Here is a 19084-nt window from a genome sequence, read left to right as displayed (position 1 = left end):
ATTGATTTCTGTGAAGTTTACAAAGAAGAGCAATCTATTTAAAGATTGTTCTAGTAGGTTAGGATGTGATAACTGACAAACACATGTTAGTCAATTAGTTACAGAATTTAGAGTTAGTTACAAGGCAACTTGCCTGGTATGGAAAGTCTTACAAGCTCTTATGAGCTTGAGTTAAGTTATTCCTTTTATATTCATCCATCAACTATTGAATAAGCTAAACTTTTAGCCGTCATTGATCATTGCTTCAACCCATCTTTAACCTTGTAGATGTCTTTGAGATGCGTCCAAGGAGTGTCTAAAGTGTGTCGAAGAAGCAAATTTTTTTTTGGGGGGACACTTATCTGAGATTCTAGAGACGTGTCGTACGAGTGTCGAACACCGACACGGTTGGACACACCTAATCCAAGAGCTATCCGTACTTCATTGACATTTCTTTCCCATATGTTTGCGATTGGAATGCAGTTATCAAAATATTTAGATTTGTTACTATGGCTAGTATTGAAAAGCCATCCCTCATCCAATGTGGGACGAGTTATTTCCAATACACCTCACGGTCAACACTATTAGGCTTGTTATATCCTAGGGAATTGGGATAGAACCCAAAATGAAAGTTGGGTCCAAAAGAGAAGTGGGGCCACCACGTGTTACACGAGCTTAAGGGTTGGAAATTTCTACTAGAACAAATATTGATTTGGATACTCTATAGCGAGTAATTAGCTAAGTTAAAAAAAAATCTAGAGTTAATATAGTTATGAGTATAATCGTAGTATCAACCATTGATTTGTTCTTCAATAGTTAATAATAACATTACTTAACACTTTAGAGGAGGCGGATCCATGAAATAGAGAATGAATGGGCTATTATACCGAGCTGGCAGCGAGAGAAGAAAAGGTGGAGGGTGGTTGCATGTTTTGTGGGTTATAGTTATTAACACCCTGGGTGTAGGTGGTAGTGAGGGCATCTTTGTAGGATCCTTGCTATGTTGTAGTAGTATATTTTTCTTCCATTGATATGATTCGAGAAGTAAGGAAGAGGGTGAGACAAATACCAATAACTAAAGTGGAGGCAAAATAGACACAGTAGAAACGAACGTCACAATGGCTGTAGCAAATATGCAGATCAAGACGGAGGAAAATCACAAGAATTTGATTGCGATGTTAACAAAAGTATGGGTCAAAATGATAACAGGGCTTCGTTAAGATGTTAAATAGGACAAATCGATGGGATATGATGCAGGAATTTCCCAAAAGATTAAGCTTTTGAAGGAAACTCAGAAATTTCCCAAAAGAATAAGCTTTTGAAGGAAACTCAGAAATTTCGCAAAAGAGTAAGCTTTCAAAGGAGACTCAGGAACATCCAAAGATAGGACACAAGACTCTTTGTGTGGCTAATGCATGGCTAGAAAGAAAAAGTAGAGAAGAAGGCGTGAAATCCTCAAATGTTTGGGTCTCAGACTCCTACTCAATGAACTACATGCACCTGAACTGTCAGACACCAATCCACTTGTGGTGATGGGAGAGATGTGAATAGCACATAGTCCGGGTCCCTACACCACATCCGGAATTGCCAGCCACCAGTCCACATGCAGTGGTCCCTCCACAATCAGAACTATTAGCTCTCACTTGTGACAGCGTCACTTTGGGCATGTACGTTTGAAGATACCACTCTAAAGGAGTAAGATGGAGGGGCAAAATGGTTATCCTGTAAGTTGAGTCCAACTCTAAACCTAATTGACCTGGCACAAATTGATGGACACATGGATTCAAGAAAAAAAGAAGATTTTTTGACCAAAACAAAGGATATTGGATACATGGGTTTAGGATAAAGGTGTTGTGAATCTTTCAAGAGCAAAATAAATGATTCTAACTATTGTATAGATTGATCAACAGAACAGGGAAATATCAGAATTTTTTGAATGTCCTTGTGGCATTAACACTGAATAAAAACAATAAGAATAAACAAGAAACCAACCTTACGCACTAGGCTACCTTAGAGGAGCACTCTCCTTTCACGCTAGATAATTCTCTAGTCACAACAAAACAAAAAAAGACCCCCTTTCATTATAAAACTAACACTGCTATCCAAAGGCTATTCTCTAACCGACAAATGACAGGAAACAACTAACTGCTAATTGACTAGGGTCTATTTGTTATCTCCTGCAGTGCTCCTTTTCCTCCTATAATAGTTCCTCAACAATCTATTTCCCTCTTAAGATCCCCCCTGCCTAACAAAAGGGATATTACATAGCCTAATCAAAGGTCAAATTTCAGTGGGCCAAATTCAAACCAGCTTTTATGGTGAATCTGACGTGCACTCGCAAATGATAGAACCACTGTTGCTATTGTCTCTGGTGCGCACCCGTCTGCATGCCTTTGGGTGTTATCTTTGAATCAGCTTAAGCCAAAGGCCTAGTAACCCCAACAAGGGGGATACAGGTCTCAAGTTGAAGGGCTAGTTATGTACTGGATTGCTGAGTTTACTGTTACCACTTGAGAAAATGAAATATGCTGTGCTGATTGTAAGTGGCAGGAGCATTTGAAGGCTATTTAGAGGAGTTATCTCTCTCCACCATGCAGAGTTTGTGGAAAGACAATGGGGTGGAGCGTGGAGCAACTTACTTCGTTGAAGGAGATGTGAAGAAGCATATTGCTGAATCGCTAATAGAATACATGAATATGTGTGATAGCTTTGAGGCTGTAGGTGAGACTTGAGTTAGTGGGTGGGGGGTTCTTTTTTCCACTACAAGATTACGAAGAGGGCACTGATGCTTGCCATGCAGACCCATGAAACTAAACTACTAATATTGAAGCTATAAAAAAACGAAGGTAAAGGCCCATTCAACAGAACCACTACTACTGAAGCTATAAAAAGAATGAAGGTGATTACATAATTTGTGGGTTACGGCTGTTAATAGGCTGGTTGTAGTGGAGTTAAGGAATATTTAGAAATTGGTTATGCTCGAAATGGACGGGGAGCAGTAGCTTTCTGCAGGAGTCTCTCTCATGGCAGTAGGATTTCTTCCTTTGTTTAGCGCTTCTTTTTTTTCCTCCTGTGTTGGGTTCTGGTTTGCATCAACTCGTGACTGCTTTAATATCTCTTTTTGTAAACTGTATTTTTCTGGTATATAAATGTCATTCTGCTAAGTGTTTTTCCGCTCAAGTAATTTTCTTCTCTTCAAGAAAAAGGTCTGTCTTGGTTGTAGAGAGAAACTAGCGGCATTTCTCTGATAGCTGTTTTTCATGTTTATGTTTTATATCTGTTGTTTTTTCATGGCAAGGGCAGTGTAATTTTTTTTTTGAAATTTTGCTGATTTTGGCACAACTACAAATTGCAGGTGGAATGGTATAATATTTGGCTTGAAACACTAGATAATTATGGCAAGTTGCGGCAAGGGATTGACATAGCTAAAACTATTGAGGCCAAAGCTTTACAGGTATATATTCATCAATAAGCCTCTATATTTCTTTGAAAATGTAAGCAATATGTTTAAATAGTTGTAATCATTTTTAACTAGTCGGAATAATTGTAATCGGCCAGTTAGGTTTATCTTCGTCACCATTTAAATATATAGATTAGTTCTTTTACTTGATTTACTCTTGTGAAATGAATTAGAAATATTCTCTACATGGTATTTGTTTTGGGAGCCTTGCTTCTGCATTAACCCTAGATGCCACTGTTGCAGTTTCTTCTTTTTTTACACCTTCATTGCGGTTTCTTGTTCCTTTGCTTCCTTTTTTGCCGCTCTTTGAGATCTTCAGCCTTGCCCGCTGCCTTGTTTTCACTAAATCCGCTATTGTTTAAGTGGTTTTTTACCACTCGATGAAGATGCAGTTTTCGCGGCGGTAGTAAGACCATTAGAATTTCTGCGCAGGGATCGGTTGCCTCACGATCATGCTCCACCGGAGACACCCTTATGCTCCGGCACAGCCGCAAAGCTGTCCTAGCGCATGAAGTCCACGTGCCACTCTGCCTTGCTCCGTTCTCCGGGACCTTTTTGCCCTTGGTTTGGTGGTCAAAACAATTTTCTAAGTACTTCATTTTTAGATATTTTTAATAGCAGTTTCCTTTTTTTTCCATTGCAACTATTTCGTGGTTGTCTCCTCAATGACATATTGTGTTGATGAATTCTCCTATGTGGTCCACAAGACTCCTCTTGCTCTAACGGCTGCATCGACTTTGTTTAATCTTAAAGATCTCAACATATAACACGACTATTATCTAAATGGAAAAATATGTTTTCAATTGGCTCAGTTGATGCCGCTCACGCTAAAAGGCCACGATAAACTCGACCATATTGAAGGGAATCATCCTACAAAATTTGGCGTTGACTTTATCATGTGGGATAAAGGAGATTTTGTCATGATGACTTGGTTGTGGGACTTCATCATAACTCCTAAATCATAGGTTCCTTCCTATTGCCTGAGAAGTTTGGGAAACCTCTGAGAGTTACTCCTTGAAGCAATATATTTCCACTTGATATGATTTGAAGACTAAAATCTTCAACATAAAGCATAGAGGTCTCTCAGTTACCGATAAAATTTGGAATTAAATGGTTTCTTGCTTGAGTTGAATAAGTATATGAATTTAAGATGGAGCGCTGAATGGATACTACCACCTTGAACACCTTCATTAAGAGGGATATGGCCTTTGAGTTCATGTTAAGACTGAACCTTGAGTATTCGCAGTGAGGAGTTACATCAGCCTACCATCATACTTGATGAGAATCCTTCTGATGGGTCAACATTAGCAGCAGGGAAAGCAGGGTTCAACATCAACGTCATCCAAGCTGGGTCATGGCAAATTTTATTGTGAGCACTGCAAAAGTACAAACCATACAAAGGGAAGTGGCTTTAAATTGTACTGGAAGTAGCAAGTTCTTAGACGAGTTGGAGGCTTCAGAGGTGTACACTAGAAAGAGGACCATGTTGCCACATTGGTCCCTGACACTAAAGGCTTTATAAAGAGGGAAATTGACCTCCCATCCTTTATAAAGATGTCTTTTACCGTCTGAAGTCTCTACTTGACTCTCTTAGTAAGCCTTTTGGATTTTGTTCATTGGCAATGAATAATAACAGAACCCCTCTGCCTAGTAAACATTACCAGTAGGGAAAAAAGGGGTCAACATCATCGTGTTTTAGTAAATGTTATTCATATTGAATTTATGTTCCCATTTTTATTTTGTTGTTCCTATCATGCAGAGTCTCAAGTGTTTGGTTGTGTTGCTTTCATTCATATTCATAAGCAACATCACTGTAAGTTGGATGCTTGTGCAGTCTGATGTATCTTTCTAGGTTATGCACATGACAAACGAGAGTACAAATGTTACCATCCTCCTAATTGTAAGTACTTGGTTTCTAAAGATGTCACCTTTCACGAAAACATGTTTATTTTAATTGTCCTGAACTCAGAAAGAGAACATACATGACTTCAATTCTGAGTCTTGGTCTTAGCTTCCCTAAGACACCTGTTTCAGTTTCTACTCTTAGCCTTGTTTATGTTCCTGCTGTACCATATGAACTTGAGTCTATTTCTATTAAGGTTCCTCCTTTGGCTTCTGTTTTGCAAGAATCAACACCTTTGACACAACCAATTCTAATATATCATGTAAGAAGTAAACGAGACGTCATCCAAACACAACTTCAATTGCCTGAACTCAAAGCAACTTTAAAAGGATCCATCTATTGCGATTCTCAAGTTTCTGTTAGTTGCAATATTTATCCAAATAGTTTACACCATTGCTTTTAGGAAAGGAAGAAGATCTTGTGCCCAATATCACATTTCTCAACTTGTCTTCTCTAAACATCTTTCAGTGTAACATCAAAGTTTTATTGCAGTTGTTTACCCTATGATAATCCCATTTATATTTTTAAGTGACGCTTATTATATTAATTAGAGGTAGTTAGTGGCAGTTACATTTTATTAATTTTGCGTGTGTATGTTTAGAATAAATAGGGGAAGATGGAGAAAGTTTATCATCGTGAAGTTAGTGATTGGGTATTGGGAGAGACCCAACTCTCGAACATTTGGAAAGTAAGATAGAAAACTCGATTTCTTGAAACCAAACTGGTCCTTGTTAGTCTGTTTGCATGTTATTTTCCTGTATTGAAATTTTGTTTGTACCAGTTTCTATCAACTGGTATCAGAGCACGTCTGATCTGGGAGAGAAAATAAAAAAAACTGAGAAAAAATGGAGTTGTCATCAAGAACGGAAGGAATATTTTACCTTGTTGATGAAGTGTTGAATGAAGTTAGAGATTAGAGAAGAGAACTTAATGAGTTACGGCTAGAAATATCAATCTTTGAAAGAAAGGATGTTGCTGGATGATTGATCAAGGTTGAGAAATATTTGATACAGGAGGTGTATGTAAAGAAGAAAATCAAACACCAAAAATTGCGCAGTGGATGAGTAATAGAGTCGTCACATTGTACCAATTATGGATTTCGGCCAATCCAAGTTCCACTTGCGGAAATTTCAAAGTGGTAATGGGTCAGAAACCGATTCTATAGGTGAATGAAGAACCAAATGAAAGGCCACCACCGGAATTGTTAGACCAACAACCACCATTGTGGAAATTACCAGACATTGAGTCTCACACGGTGTTTGCTGCAATGATGTGCTTGGGCTATAAGCTAAGTTAAAAAGACCACACTCTTTTCTTCATACATTCACAAGAAGGAAAACTAACTGTACTTTTGGTTTATGTTTTTTTACTGCAAGAGATGATTAGACTAAAACAATTACTTCCTGAAAAATTCTCAACAGAGTTTAAGATGAAGGATCTTAGGCAACTCAAGTATTTTTTGAAAATTGAGGTGGACTAAGACATTTTGATTTCTAAGAGGTAGTATGAGCTTAAGCATTTGCAGGATTTAGACAAGCTTAGGTGCAAATTCGTGAGTGCTCTCATTGAGTAAAATAACAACATGAGCTTTAAGGAAGAAAGGGCCAAATTTAACGCGGTATGACATTGGAGATTAGTGGCATGTTGATTTACTTGGCAAACACTAGTCTATATTTGGCTTATACAATTAGTGTTGCGAGACACTTCATGCATGATTCGAGGGAGAGATATTTGCAAGATGTGGACTGTGTTCTACAATATCTCAAAGTTGTTGTAGGGAGGTGGCTTTTGTTTAAAAGAGGTGGAAGCCTAACAATGTATGTGTATTCTGATGCTAATAACGCAGGTTCAATGAATGATAGAAGATGAGCTTTAAGGAGGAAAGTGTCGAAGTTGACACAATACAACATCGAAGATTAGTGGGAAAGTTGATTTCCTAGGTACACACTACTCTAGATTTGGCTTATACAATTAGTATGGTGAGCCAATTCATGCATGATCCAAGGGAGAGACATTTGCAAGATGTATGCCATATTCTACAATATCTCAAAACTATTGCATGGAGAGGACTTTTGTTTAAAAGGAGGTGGAAGCCTAACAATGTAGGTGTATACTGATGCTAATAGTGTAGGTTCAGTAAATAATAGAACATCTATGTCAGGCTATTGTATCTTCTTGTATTGGAACCTTGTTGTGTGTAGGAGTATGAAGCAAGGTATAATAGCTCAGACGTAGTTAAGTTTTAGGACAATAAATTTTTTAGCTATTGTGGATTAAAATTGTGCAAGAGGATTTGAGATAAAGTGTGAAGGCTCCATGAAGTTGTTTGGTGACAAAATATCAACCATTAGTAGGGGTGGTCATGGCTTAGTTCAAGAAGAAAACTGAATCAAACTGAGTTGAACTAGAATTAAGGTCACCGATATTGTTTTGAAACAGTTTTAAGTTAACCCAACTTAGGTATATGAAGTGCCTTTGATTCATGAGTTGCTCCAACAAGTTGGCTATTTTAAGTTCAGACTAGAGCAGTTCATAGGTCCGGTGTGGTTCTTATAAAATTTTAAATAGGTTTAATAATTATTATTCATAATCCTATTCAGCATGACAAACAAATTATATTGAAACAAATACAACCTAAATTTTTCTAGGCATCAACTGACAAATGTGTTAACAAAGAGATTACCAACCAAACATTTCAACTATCTTATTTGTGAGGTGGGAATGATAGTTATCTATCTAGTAGCTTGAGAGGGAGTGTCATAATAATTGTTATTTGCAAATATTTGTAACAATTGTATTCAAACTATAAATCAGATCTATTAGGTTTAGAATAATCTCAGTTTAAGAACATTAGTGTTTGTATTTTATTCATACTTTTGAATTTTGAAGTATATCAGAAATATTTTCTACACGATAATTCCAGGATATTATTTACCATACATTTCATTAATGTAATTCGTTTTTTGGCATTTCAAGTTACTGAAAGGGAAGGATCAAGATCTAAAGCTCCTATTGGAAAGGGTATTAAAATCTGGGGACTATGGTGGTCTCCGAGCAGAATGTCTCACAGACACATGGATTGGAAAAGACAGGTTTTTTTTATCTTGTATGGCATATGCGAAGACATAAACATTTCTTTCTATTCACATTCATTCATATTTGCAGCAGATGGGCCTTTATTGATTTAAGTGCCGGGCCTTTTTCATGGGGGCCTGCTGTTGGTGGGGAAGGCGTGCGTACAGAAGCAAGCTTGCCAAATGTGGAAAGGACAACTGGTTCAGCCTCAGGTAGTAATGATGTGTTTGATTTTGGGTTTGTGCACGCCAGTTTGATATATAGTGGTAGTAATATTTTGGATAACCATAGTTCCTAAATGGCAACAGATTCCACCTTATATCCATATATAAAACATAAAGAGGAAAATGATTTGAAAAGAAGGAAAGACACGGAGACAAAATCTGAGTTGTATTTCTTTATTAAAAAAATTACATAAACTGTACAAATATATCATCTTTATCGAGTCTGTCCTTATTAAACAAATATTAGGTGTGTTAATATATATGCATCTCGTGTGTTGATTGAAGTGCTGACAGCCTCTGACTGCGCTACAAATTTCCTGCCACAATGATAGCCCTGTTGTTTCTATTTTCAATACAATATATGCTCTTATTGTGACAAGCTTAAAGCTTAGTATCCTTTAGCATGATGAGAGTGTTATGTATTGTAAATAATTTATTTTTACTATTGTTGGTAGTAATTTGACCTTTAGTCATGCCCATTAGGTGAAAATACTTTATATAAAGAGATTAGTCTTGTATATTATTCTAACTGAAATATAATATTCAGTTTTTTTGTCACGGTATCACGAGCTCTCGCTTCCGCTTGAAAACCCCATCCGCCTTCATTGCTGTTTTGTTTTTCTGAAACTCTAACCACATCATTGTGGCCACCGGCTTCATTGCAGTTTTTATACTCTTGTTTAACAAAACCAGTGTTACTATTCACTCATAGTATTGTTCTCCATGGAACGCCGTCAAATATCAACACTCCCACTTCTTAATTTTCCAAGAGATGTGATCTTCCTGCGAAGAATGGTCGAGATATAAGGATAGAGCTCCAAAGCAGTTATTTAAATTTGATAGATAGATATCTTGTCATTATTATAAGGTTAAGGTGGACAAGGCAGTGATTGATTTATATCTTCACCAGTCTTGAAGTTCCAAAGGAAAAGAAAAAAAGTGTGCAATTATTTTTCAATGCAATTGAGTAATCGGATGATTATTGGGGTGTCCTACTAAACTGATTAATTTCTCTTCTCTTTTTTGTGACAATAAACAGATTAATTTCTTAAATTACTTAATCTAGGGTAGGCCCAGGAATGTGTATGTTTTCTTGTAAAGTTGAACCTTAATTATTAATTCATCTTGCATAGTTTAATTTGAGTTGTCATTGTTTATATATGTTATTTTGATTTTCTTGTTGCTGATTCAGAAGTTTCAGAAGAGGAAGCTGAAGACCTTCTGCAAGATGCTATTCATGAGAAATTTGCTGTATTTGGTGATGTATGTATCATTTGAATGATCTTATTACAGTGGATTGCATGTTATATTTTATGCTTCTAAGAACAAGGCTTCAATGAGTTGTAGCAAATAGTGACCACTTGTTAGAATCAGTGTTATCAAATAGCGGCGCCTTGGCCGCAATGGCGGATATACATGGAGGTTTTTTGGGCTCGCTGCAATGGTTAATATTGCGGGGTTTTCTGCCATAATCTGCTATAACGGCGCTGCAAAGCGGCCGGTATGGCAGTATTTTGGCTCTTTGCCATGGACCGCCATCCGCCATCGACAACACTGGTTAGAACCCTTCCACTGCAGTTGATGCCAAAAATGAAAAGAAGAAAATTAATTTTGCGGCTCAACATAAATAATTGACGATTAGAAACTAAATGCGATAAAATTAAATATTGAGACGATAGTTAATTGACGGTTTCCATGCATGTTTCTATATTTGGATGGCTGGCATGTTAATTAGGAGGCTAAGAGGAATTTGGCCTAAGCATGTTTGAGATCCCAATTCTTTTTTTCTAAAAAAATTGTAGTAACTAGTAATTCAGCTTTGATTTTTAATGTTGCAGAAAGACCACCAGGCCATTGATATTCTTCTTGCTGAGATTGATATATATGAGCTTTTTGCTTTTAAACATTGCAAGGGAAGGAAAGTCAAACTTGCTCTTTGTGAAGGTAATCTGTTTAACATTTCTGGGCTTTGTTTTTTAAATTAAACTTGGATAGCGAGCTATGGCTCAAGGGCAAGGTTGTTGCCTTGTGACCTGGTCATGTTTGGTTTACATGCACTCTGAATAATAAACATAATCTTCTATGTAGAAGAGAAGTTAAATGAGATAAAAACATTGCCTAATTTGAAAAATAATAATATATTTTAAATATGAATAATGTATAAGTACTAATATTTTTATATAGACTAACTAAGAGTGTCTAACAAGTCTACACTTGGTCAACCACCTTAGATTTGAAGCGGGAATGTTAGGAATAACTATTATTCACCAATAGTATTTCTCTTAGGCTTTGTATTTTCTGTTATGATTAAACTATTTTCAATAATATTTTTCTCTCATCTTTTACCTAAAATTGAACAACTTCAACAAAAACCAACTTTATTAGTATAGTTGTTCAATATATATATATATATAACATGACACAGGTTAGACACCAGTATGTTAATCTTTTGGACATGTTTGTACTTCCTTACACCTCACCTTGTCTAGTGCTCCCAGAAGTTTAATATCTATATACTGTATATTTCGTACATCCTAAAATATGTGATAATTTCAGAACTTGACGAGAGGATGCAGGATTTGAAAAATGAGTTACAGTCTTTTGAAGGTGAAGAATACGATGAAAATCATAAGGCAAAAGCCATAGAGACATTAAAGAGAATGGAGAGCTGGAATTTATTCAGTGACACACATGAGGTCAGCTGATTGGTCTGTCTGTGTTAAGGCTCGTTTGTCTGACCGTTTTAAAAAAAAATAATTTTAAATGTCTATTTAAGAGGTTTTAGGGTGTTTCTTAATAAATAGAATTTGAAAAAAATTGATTTATGATTATTTTGAAAAGTTACTTATTGTCACTTTTTTATAATTGTCACCAAATAGAAAATAGTTTCTTCCTTCATCAAAGAAAAATGACTTTTTGACACCTTTATCAACACCATATGCACAATTCACGTAATGCTACATGGTTAATGACTTGCAAATACTTGGTTAATTCAGTTAATTACATGCTAATGAATTATTACTATTTTTTACAGAATTAATTTATTTTTTCACAACCCACTGAAAAGTACATGGTTAATAACGTGCAACATGGTTAATTCAATTCAGTACTAGAGTGGTTCATGGGTTTGCCTCAATGCAGGAGTTCCAAAACTACACAGTTGCACGTGATTCGTTTCTTGCACATCTCGGTGCGACACTGTGGGGATCTATGAGACATATTGTATCACCTTCAGTTTCTGATGGGGCCTTCCATTATTATGAGAAGATATCCTTTCAGTTGTTTTTCATGACACAGGAGGTAAGATGTATGTTCCATCATTTAGAAAGGCTTGCACTAGTGGAATATTTATGTTCTTGGTATTATATTTGCAGAAAGTTAGACACATTAAACAACTTCCTGTGGATATGAATGCTATAAAGGAAGGACTCTCTTCATTGATGGCGCCTTCTCAGCAGCCAATGTTCAGTCCGCACATGTATGCAGTCATAAATGTTTTTATTCTGCTCCTTTCTTTTCCAACCGCAATTTGAATTTGGCTAGTGAAAGTTCTTTGCAGGCACACTGAAAAATGCTTAGTCACGTTTCCTTAAAATGTGCATTTTTCCTCATTTTTTTTATACTAATGTTACTAAGTTTCAGGTTACCTCTGTCAGATGATCCTGATTTAGCAATGGCCTTCTCTGTTGCACGACGAGCAGCTGCTGTGCCCCTGTTACTTGTTAATGGAACATACCGAAAGACAATTCGCACCTATCTTGATTCTTCCATTCTGCAGTATCAGTTGCAAAGGCTAAATAAACATGGTTCTCTTAAAGGTCTCCTTCTTATGTGCTTCTTTAATTTTTAGAATGGAATTTGCATGAAGGTGGGAACAAATAGATTTGATTGGGCCATCCTCTTGAATTAAAAAATTTAAAATAAGGGAAAGTTCCAAAGTAAAAGAATTTTGTCCATTAATAAGTTTTTAGCGAGCACTAGCCTAATATTGTTGCAGTTTAGTTTTTCCTTATTGAAGCTTTGATATTTTTTGCTTCTGTTTTGAGTGGTCAAGGCTCATCTTTTACCTCCTCCTGCACTTGATGGTTAGGCTTTGGTAGATTTTGCTTTATTGTGGTTCAACATTCTTCATTGGTTTGGTTTAAAGTTTTGATATCATTGGTTGATTGTGTTATCATCCATCGCTGGTTTGTCCAAAAGATATTTGTTTGGGCAGTGGCGAATCTAGAATTTTTCCATATTGTGGAAAACAAAATAGTCAAAACATATTGACAAATGAAAAATACTTCAAACTTTTACAAAAAAATACAATATCATGAACAAAATCTCCAAAAAACAGTGTATAATATGTAGAACGGTGTTTCCTTTTCAAAATATTATATATCTTGTATTAGTGTGTGCTTAGTGTAAAGAAGTGATAAACATTAGGAGAATAAATTATCAAAAATTGTATTAGTTTACTATGTTTTATCTCTTATAACTTTCCACATTTACTTTCTTAAAAAATTAATTTATATAAGCAATAATTCTTTTTTTATTGGAACATTAAAAATTATTTGACACTTTAAAGTCAATTTCCCCCCTTTCTTGGGACAAGTGCCCTCATAATTGACATGCATGCAACCACCACGGTGTTTGGGTTTGTTTATTTCATGTGTTATATTTTCTCTTTCAAAAGGTATATTTGTGACAAGTTTAAATCTTAGCAAGCTTTAATTCGAGGGGGAGTGTTGGAATATTATAAAATATCTTTTAATATCTTTAATAATGTATTTGAGTATCTTAAGATATTTCCTAGAATCAGTTTATAATTTAGGATTGGATTTCATATTACTTATTATTATTATTATTATTTGTTCTTGGTTTAGGATTAAGTCTATGTATTCATACAAATAAAGATTAGTGTTTAGGCTTTGGTATCAAGGTAGTATTAAGCCATTCTCTAATATTCAAAGTTCTTATCATTTCTTTCCCTCTTTTATCTAAAGTCTCATAACCTCATTGAGTTATTTTTTTCTTATTTCCTTTTATTTGAGGAAGTGTTTCTTTTTTGTTACTCAATAATATGGTATATGACTAAGATAATAATCTTTATAAACCAAGCAGGTAGGCATGCAAATTCCAGGTCCACGCTAGAGGTTCCAATCTTTTGGTTCATTCACAGTGAACCATTGTTACTAGACAAACATTTTCAGGCTAAAGCACTATCCGATATGATTATTGTTGTTCAGTCAGAGCCCTCTTCTTGGGAAAGCCATTTACATTGTAATGGGCAGTCACTTCTAATGAACTTGAGGTTAGAGCCAGAAACATAAATTTGAGTTTTAAACTGTCTTCTTCGTATAACGTGCAAAGTAGGTATAGTTTATTGGCTGTATTGAAAATATATTGATGATGGAGTTGAAAGATTTAGGATATTAAGGGATATCTAATCATATTGATCATAGGTCTTACATTTTCAATTTTGTGAGATTATGGTATTTTATTAATTTGATAGGGGAAAGGGAGAAATTTAAATCTCAAGTCATATAATGTTACAATATTATTCAAGAGATAATTTTTCTGAAGATACTAGACAAAATTGAACTTTTGTATTGAACAATTGTGACAAGACCTTTATTTATGGAACATAAAGTCACTTATCAATTCTTCCATGGTTTTATAAAGGCAGCCTATAAAAGCTACAGTAGCTGCTACTGCTGAGCATCTTGCGGGTTTGCTTCCTCTTCATCTTGTTTATGGTCAAGCCCATGAGACTGCAATGGAGGTACGCGTGTATGTCCAATCTATTTCTATGATGCAAGTAGTGTTTGTTGAGCAAACTCAAGTAATGTGCAATGATTGTTGGTGCACATACTTTTTTCCCCTCCCCGTTTTGGCTATTAATCGGGTGATGTGCATTTTCTCCCTTACCTGTTCACCCTTCTCCTCCCTAGTAGGCAATGAACTATTTCTTTCTCTTCATTTTATTCTGAAAGCAGATGCTTAGTGCCTTAATTGCGTAGTATTGATTTATTAATTATCATGCTTGTATACTTTGTGTCGAGTTCCTTGAAATATAACTTCGTTATTAAGTATAGTTAAACTGCAATGTTTAAAGATTTATTTCTGAACATGACAGGACTGGATATGGTCGGTAGGATGCAATCCTTTCTCTGCTACATCACAAGGTTGGCGCATTTCGCAGTTCCAGTCTGATTCAATTGCTCGAAGTTATGTCATCACAACTCTTGAAGAATCAATCCAGCTGGTTAATTCTGCCATACGTCGCCTACTAATGGAGCGTACTAGTATCCTTCTTGTGTACTATTGCTGCCATTTAATGGCAGAAAATATATCATATTCTGAAGACATCAATAATTTCCCAGGAATATTTGAGTGCATTTAATTTCCTTGTGATGCAAGATGAATTATCTATTTGTGTTCTTAACAACATTAAGCTCCAAACACTTTCGTGATCTTCCAGTCCCAGGAGCACGAGCTTGTATACAATTACAATTATGTTGTTAGCCTTTGGAGAAGAGTGAGTACTAGTCACTAATTGCTTGTATAAAATTTAAATATTATTCTTAAGCAGTTCATACCATTATTTTATATGAATATTGTATTCAGGCATCAACTGTCACTGGAGAACTGCGGTATGGTGATGCATTAAGGCTACTAAACACTTTGGAGGATGCATCGAAAAGGTTAGACAACATAAACTATTCTGCATAAATAAATAGAGCATTGGTTAGAAAATGGCCTGTGATTTGGGCATCATGGGTAAGGGCCTGTTCTTCATTGGTTCTTTTGCCTGTTAACAAGTAACAACAAGGCTTTTCATTTGTGCAGATTTGTTGAGCAAGTTAATACGACCCTTGCCCTTCTCCATCCAATTAACTGTACAAGAGAGAGAAAAATGCAGATGGTGTTTGATGTCACAACTGTTCCTGCTTTCTTGATTGTTCTAGGGTGCCTTTATATGGTATTAAGGCCAAGACGACCAAAACCAAAGATTAATTGAGGTTTATGAGTTCTAATTAGATTGTTACAAGGATTTTTTAATTTTTTTAATTTGTACAAGGGTTTACGAAAGGATTTGCTAGTTTTATACATAAATACTTTTGTATATTTGCTAGTTTTATACATAAATACTTTTGTATTATTGTAGTAGGACTTTAAGATGATTTTTTGGATAACCCCTCAGCAAATATTGATTTATGGCTATTTCCTTTATGCACCATCTGCAATCTGCTTCTGAGTTACACAATGCACCAATTTGATTTTGCCATTCTTTGTAAGATCTCTTAAAAAAAATGAAAATGCACTTTGATAGTGGATTTTCTTTATAGTTTAATTGTAGAGTTATTGTTGCACATGCTAACAGTGCTTCCTTCTTGAACATGATATAAGTTTCTTAAAACCCTTATCATCCATACAACTTGACAAACACTCACAGCAGCAGCAGAAACAGACTATGCTTTAGCAGTTGAAAGAGTAACAATCAGTTATTTTTTGGACATCCATGATAATGTTCGTGAACTTAATAAAATGACATAACTCGAGGTGCTATTAAATATTCCTCATCTCCGACAATAATTAAAATTTGTGAAACAAGCAATTCTTCCCCTCCCTTCTTGTAGAAAAATTCATAACCAACTGTTCCTATTTAGCAGTTTGTAAATGAAATTTTGTTGATTTTGACGTATAGCTGCTAATTAAACTCACACTAAACATGATATTCAATCTTGTAGTAGTAAGGTTCATTTGACTCCTAACAATTTGCTTGAAGTAAGTGATCCAAAGTTGCACCATTAGCATCTATATTAATCTTAAAATATGGAACAACCGGGCAATTCACAAATTTGCTTTTAGACATTGTAAACTTTAAAATATCAGTTACATATTTCTTTTGACACACAAAAATCCCTTCAAGTTTTGCATAATCTCTATGCCAAGATAAAATTTCATCTTTCCCTAAATTAATAATATCAAAAGCTTGCATCATAGACTTTTTGAATTCAGTCATCATGACCTTGTCATCACCTATATAAATCTAATCATCAACATCAATGCTAATTCAACACAAGAAAGCAATAAAACCTTACGAACGATTAGGGATGAGTCCATAATGATGTCTTGCCTTATCACCCTCTTCAATGATCCAAAATATGCCATTTTGCTCAAAAAAATTGAAACCTTAATGATTGAAAGTGTTTTTCAATTTATTGAAAATTTCTGATTTTGCAAAATCGTGTCACTCTGCCCTAGAAGTGCGCTGCATTTTTGTGATGTGGCTGACATGACAATTTGTAAATTGTAGATATTGTGCTGCTTTAGTATGTCCTACACGCCACTATTTTTTCATTATTGAATTGTGCTCCAAATGCCACTCAATATGTCCGGTGCAACACAATTTTACGTTTATTTGTAAATATTATTCTTTCCTTCGATTTTTTTGTGTGAAATTCTCCTCCTTCCTTTGTCATCATAACTTCCTTAATAAAATACTACATAATTTGTCTCGTTAGGATGATATTGGCTTGGATCGGTATTTTCTAGAATTCTTTGAAATCGTTATTAATCCTACAAAACATAAATGAATTAACGCTAAAAGTACTTAAAATGAAAGCAAATGATAATTGACAAACTGTTATCACAACTCTAAACTTTATTTCTTATCCTTAAGGAAGCAGATTTAAAGTTAAGACACTAAGAAAAAAAGATGAATTTACTTGCTTAATGATAATGTAGGTTTAATGCTAGTCACTAGAATGTTTCCTTGATCATACTCAATTTCTATTTTTATTCTCAGAGTTTAACATTGAAAATTCAAAAGACTTTGATTTTACTTATATCTTATTTGACTTTTTCTCTCTTCTTTTCACTAATTCACTCAAATGATAAATGTATCACTTTAACAATATGTAAAGTTCAATATATCATATACTTGAACATTTTCAAAAAAATATATGAAATCACTATTATTTACACAATCTTTTAATTTCTTAAATGTTGTAACAACGTGGATTCCATTAAGGTGGATAATTTTTTGGAAAGTAGGCTAAGTTTTTGGAATCAGACACTAAATTCTTTCATTCATCCAATTTTTAGATATTTTTTTTCAGTGACTAGCCCGCTATATGGTAGAAGCATGTTCTTCTTTTTCCTCCCCGTTATATGATAGATCACTGCATCAATCCAATTTTTCTCAACTTTAATAGCCAAAAACCAAACTGGAACTATGTCGGATTTGAATATGTGACTAGAGTTTCTTTTACTCGAGAAAAGAACAAGATTCATCACATGGTGAATTAGACGAATATTTGTGCATATTATGTCAATAATAATGAAGGGAGTAGGAATGATAGAGTTTGGATAAGCCAATAATAAATAGAATCCTCTGTAGAATTAATTTTTTTGTCTTATTCACTTCGGAGATGAGATCCACATCTATGTAGTTGAGTTTGGCATAAAACATACTCACCAATGTGAGAAATCTTTCTTTGGATACTTTTTAGGTGAAGTTCTTCAAGCCTGCTTCCTCAAATTCTTGAACAAAACCATGGCCTTGGAAATAATCTCTTCCAAATAGTGAGAATCAAGTAAATTTCTTTCATCATAGTAACAATTGAAGTTGATTTATTGCTCCTGGGTTTAGAAAAATTATAAGTGGTAAGAGGAGGAAGCTTCAGAGGTGCGTACTCTCTTTGGTGACATTGATGATGATGAAAAGATGAAGAAAAAATTGTTCTAGAACACTCAAGTATGAACATAAGAGACAAGGTAGAATGAGATGAAAAGATAAGAGAAACAAATACCTAATAACAACCACAATCTAATCAATTAGTACACCTTTCTAATATATTATATCATTGAATGTGTATGGTTCATCATTGAGAAATAGTTGTTACATTGTTTTCCAATGCCCTAATCAATTATTTCTTCAACCTAATTGATCATTTTGTGTAGGGCGCGCCATTTTTGAAATCTTCTAATCAATTAGGCCTTGAGTCTAATAGATTATTTAGTGTTGTTACAGCCTCCTTGGCCCATTCGAGTCTTGGTTTGAGATTTTTATTTTTGTGGATTGCTTTTGGCCCCCCTTTTACATTTGACCTGCACCCTTTTGTCCAAAAATGTTAAATACTCAATTGAATCGTTAGTAAAAAAATTTAAATTGTTTTAAAACATAATAAACCATATATTTATAAGGTTAATAAGATTTTTCCTATTTTTCAACCTCTAAAAAATGTACTACCTTAAATATCAAGTGACCTTTATAAAAATCCCTCTTTCAAGGGAACAACAAAACAATGTTGTAAATTCTTCTATGTGAATTATCTGATACGAGAGTTGATTTAAAATACAGAAACATATAAGTCTATTGGAAACTTATTTTCTCAGCCTACTAAGAGGTTAATTGATCATTACACATAATAAGTGTTGAGAACCATCCTC

The 19084-nt window shown here is 34.9% G+C and overlaps 1 protein-coding gene across 4 annotated transcripts in view; it reads left to right on the top strand.

Annotated features, from left to right (window-relative positions):
• LOC127118634 (uncharacterized) overlaps positions 1-15866 on the top strand; it is a 30336-nt gene extending 14470 nt beyond the window's left edge. Inside the window, exons 11-25 of one of the 4 annotated variants that reach the window (XM_051048867.1) lie at positions 3335-3433; positions 8319-8434; positions 8508-8629; positions 9834-9904; positions 10480-10585; positions 11198-11337; positions 11783-11941; positions 12016-12119; positions 12284-12459; positions 13748-13937; positions 14309-14408; positions 14763-14931; positions 15082-15164; positions 15254-15330; positions 15476-15866. In XM_051048867.1, coding sequence (XP_050904824.1) covers positions 3335-3433; positions 8319-8434; positions 8508-8629; positions 9834-9904; positions 10480-10585; positions 11198-11337; positions 11783-11941; positions 12016-12119; positions 12284-12459; positions 13748-13937; positions 14309-14408; positions 14763-14931; positions 15082-15164; positions 15254-15330; positions 15476-15647 — 1884 coding nt within the window. In that variant the 3' untranslated portion in view covers positions 15648-15866. The remainder of the gene's footprint in view (positions 1-3334; positions 3434-8318; positions 8435-8507; positions 8630-9833; positions 9905-10479; positions 10586-11197; positions 11338-11782; positions 11942-12015; positions 12120-12283; positions 12460-13747; positions 13938-14308; positions 14409-14762; positions 14932-15081; positions 15165-15253; positions 15331-15475) is intronic. The other 3 variants (XM_051048887.1, XM_051048874.1, XM_051048883.1) reach the window with 3 other exon arrangements.
• The last annotated feature ends 3218 nt before the right edge of the window (positions 15867-19084 follow it).

This window comes from Lathyrus oleraceus, chromosome 1 (assembly GCF_024323335.1).
Source record: "Lathyrus oleraceus cultivar Zhongwan6 chromosome 1, CAAS_Psat_ZW6_1.0, whole genome shotgun sequence".
NCBI lineage: Eukaryota > Viridiplantae > Streptophyta > Magnoliopsida > Fabales > Fabaceae > Lathyrus > Lathyrus oleraceus.
The sequence above is the reverse complement of the archived record's forward strand: the minus strand, read 5'-3'. Positions and strand labels throughout refer to the sequence as shown.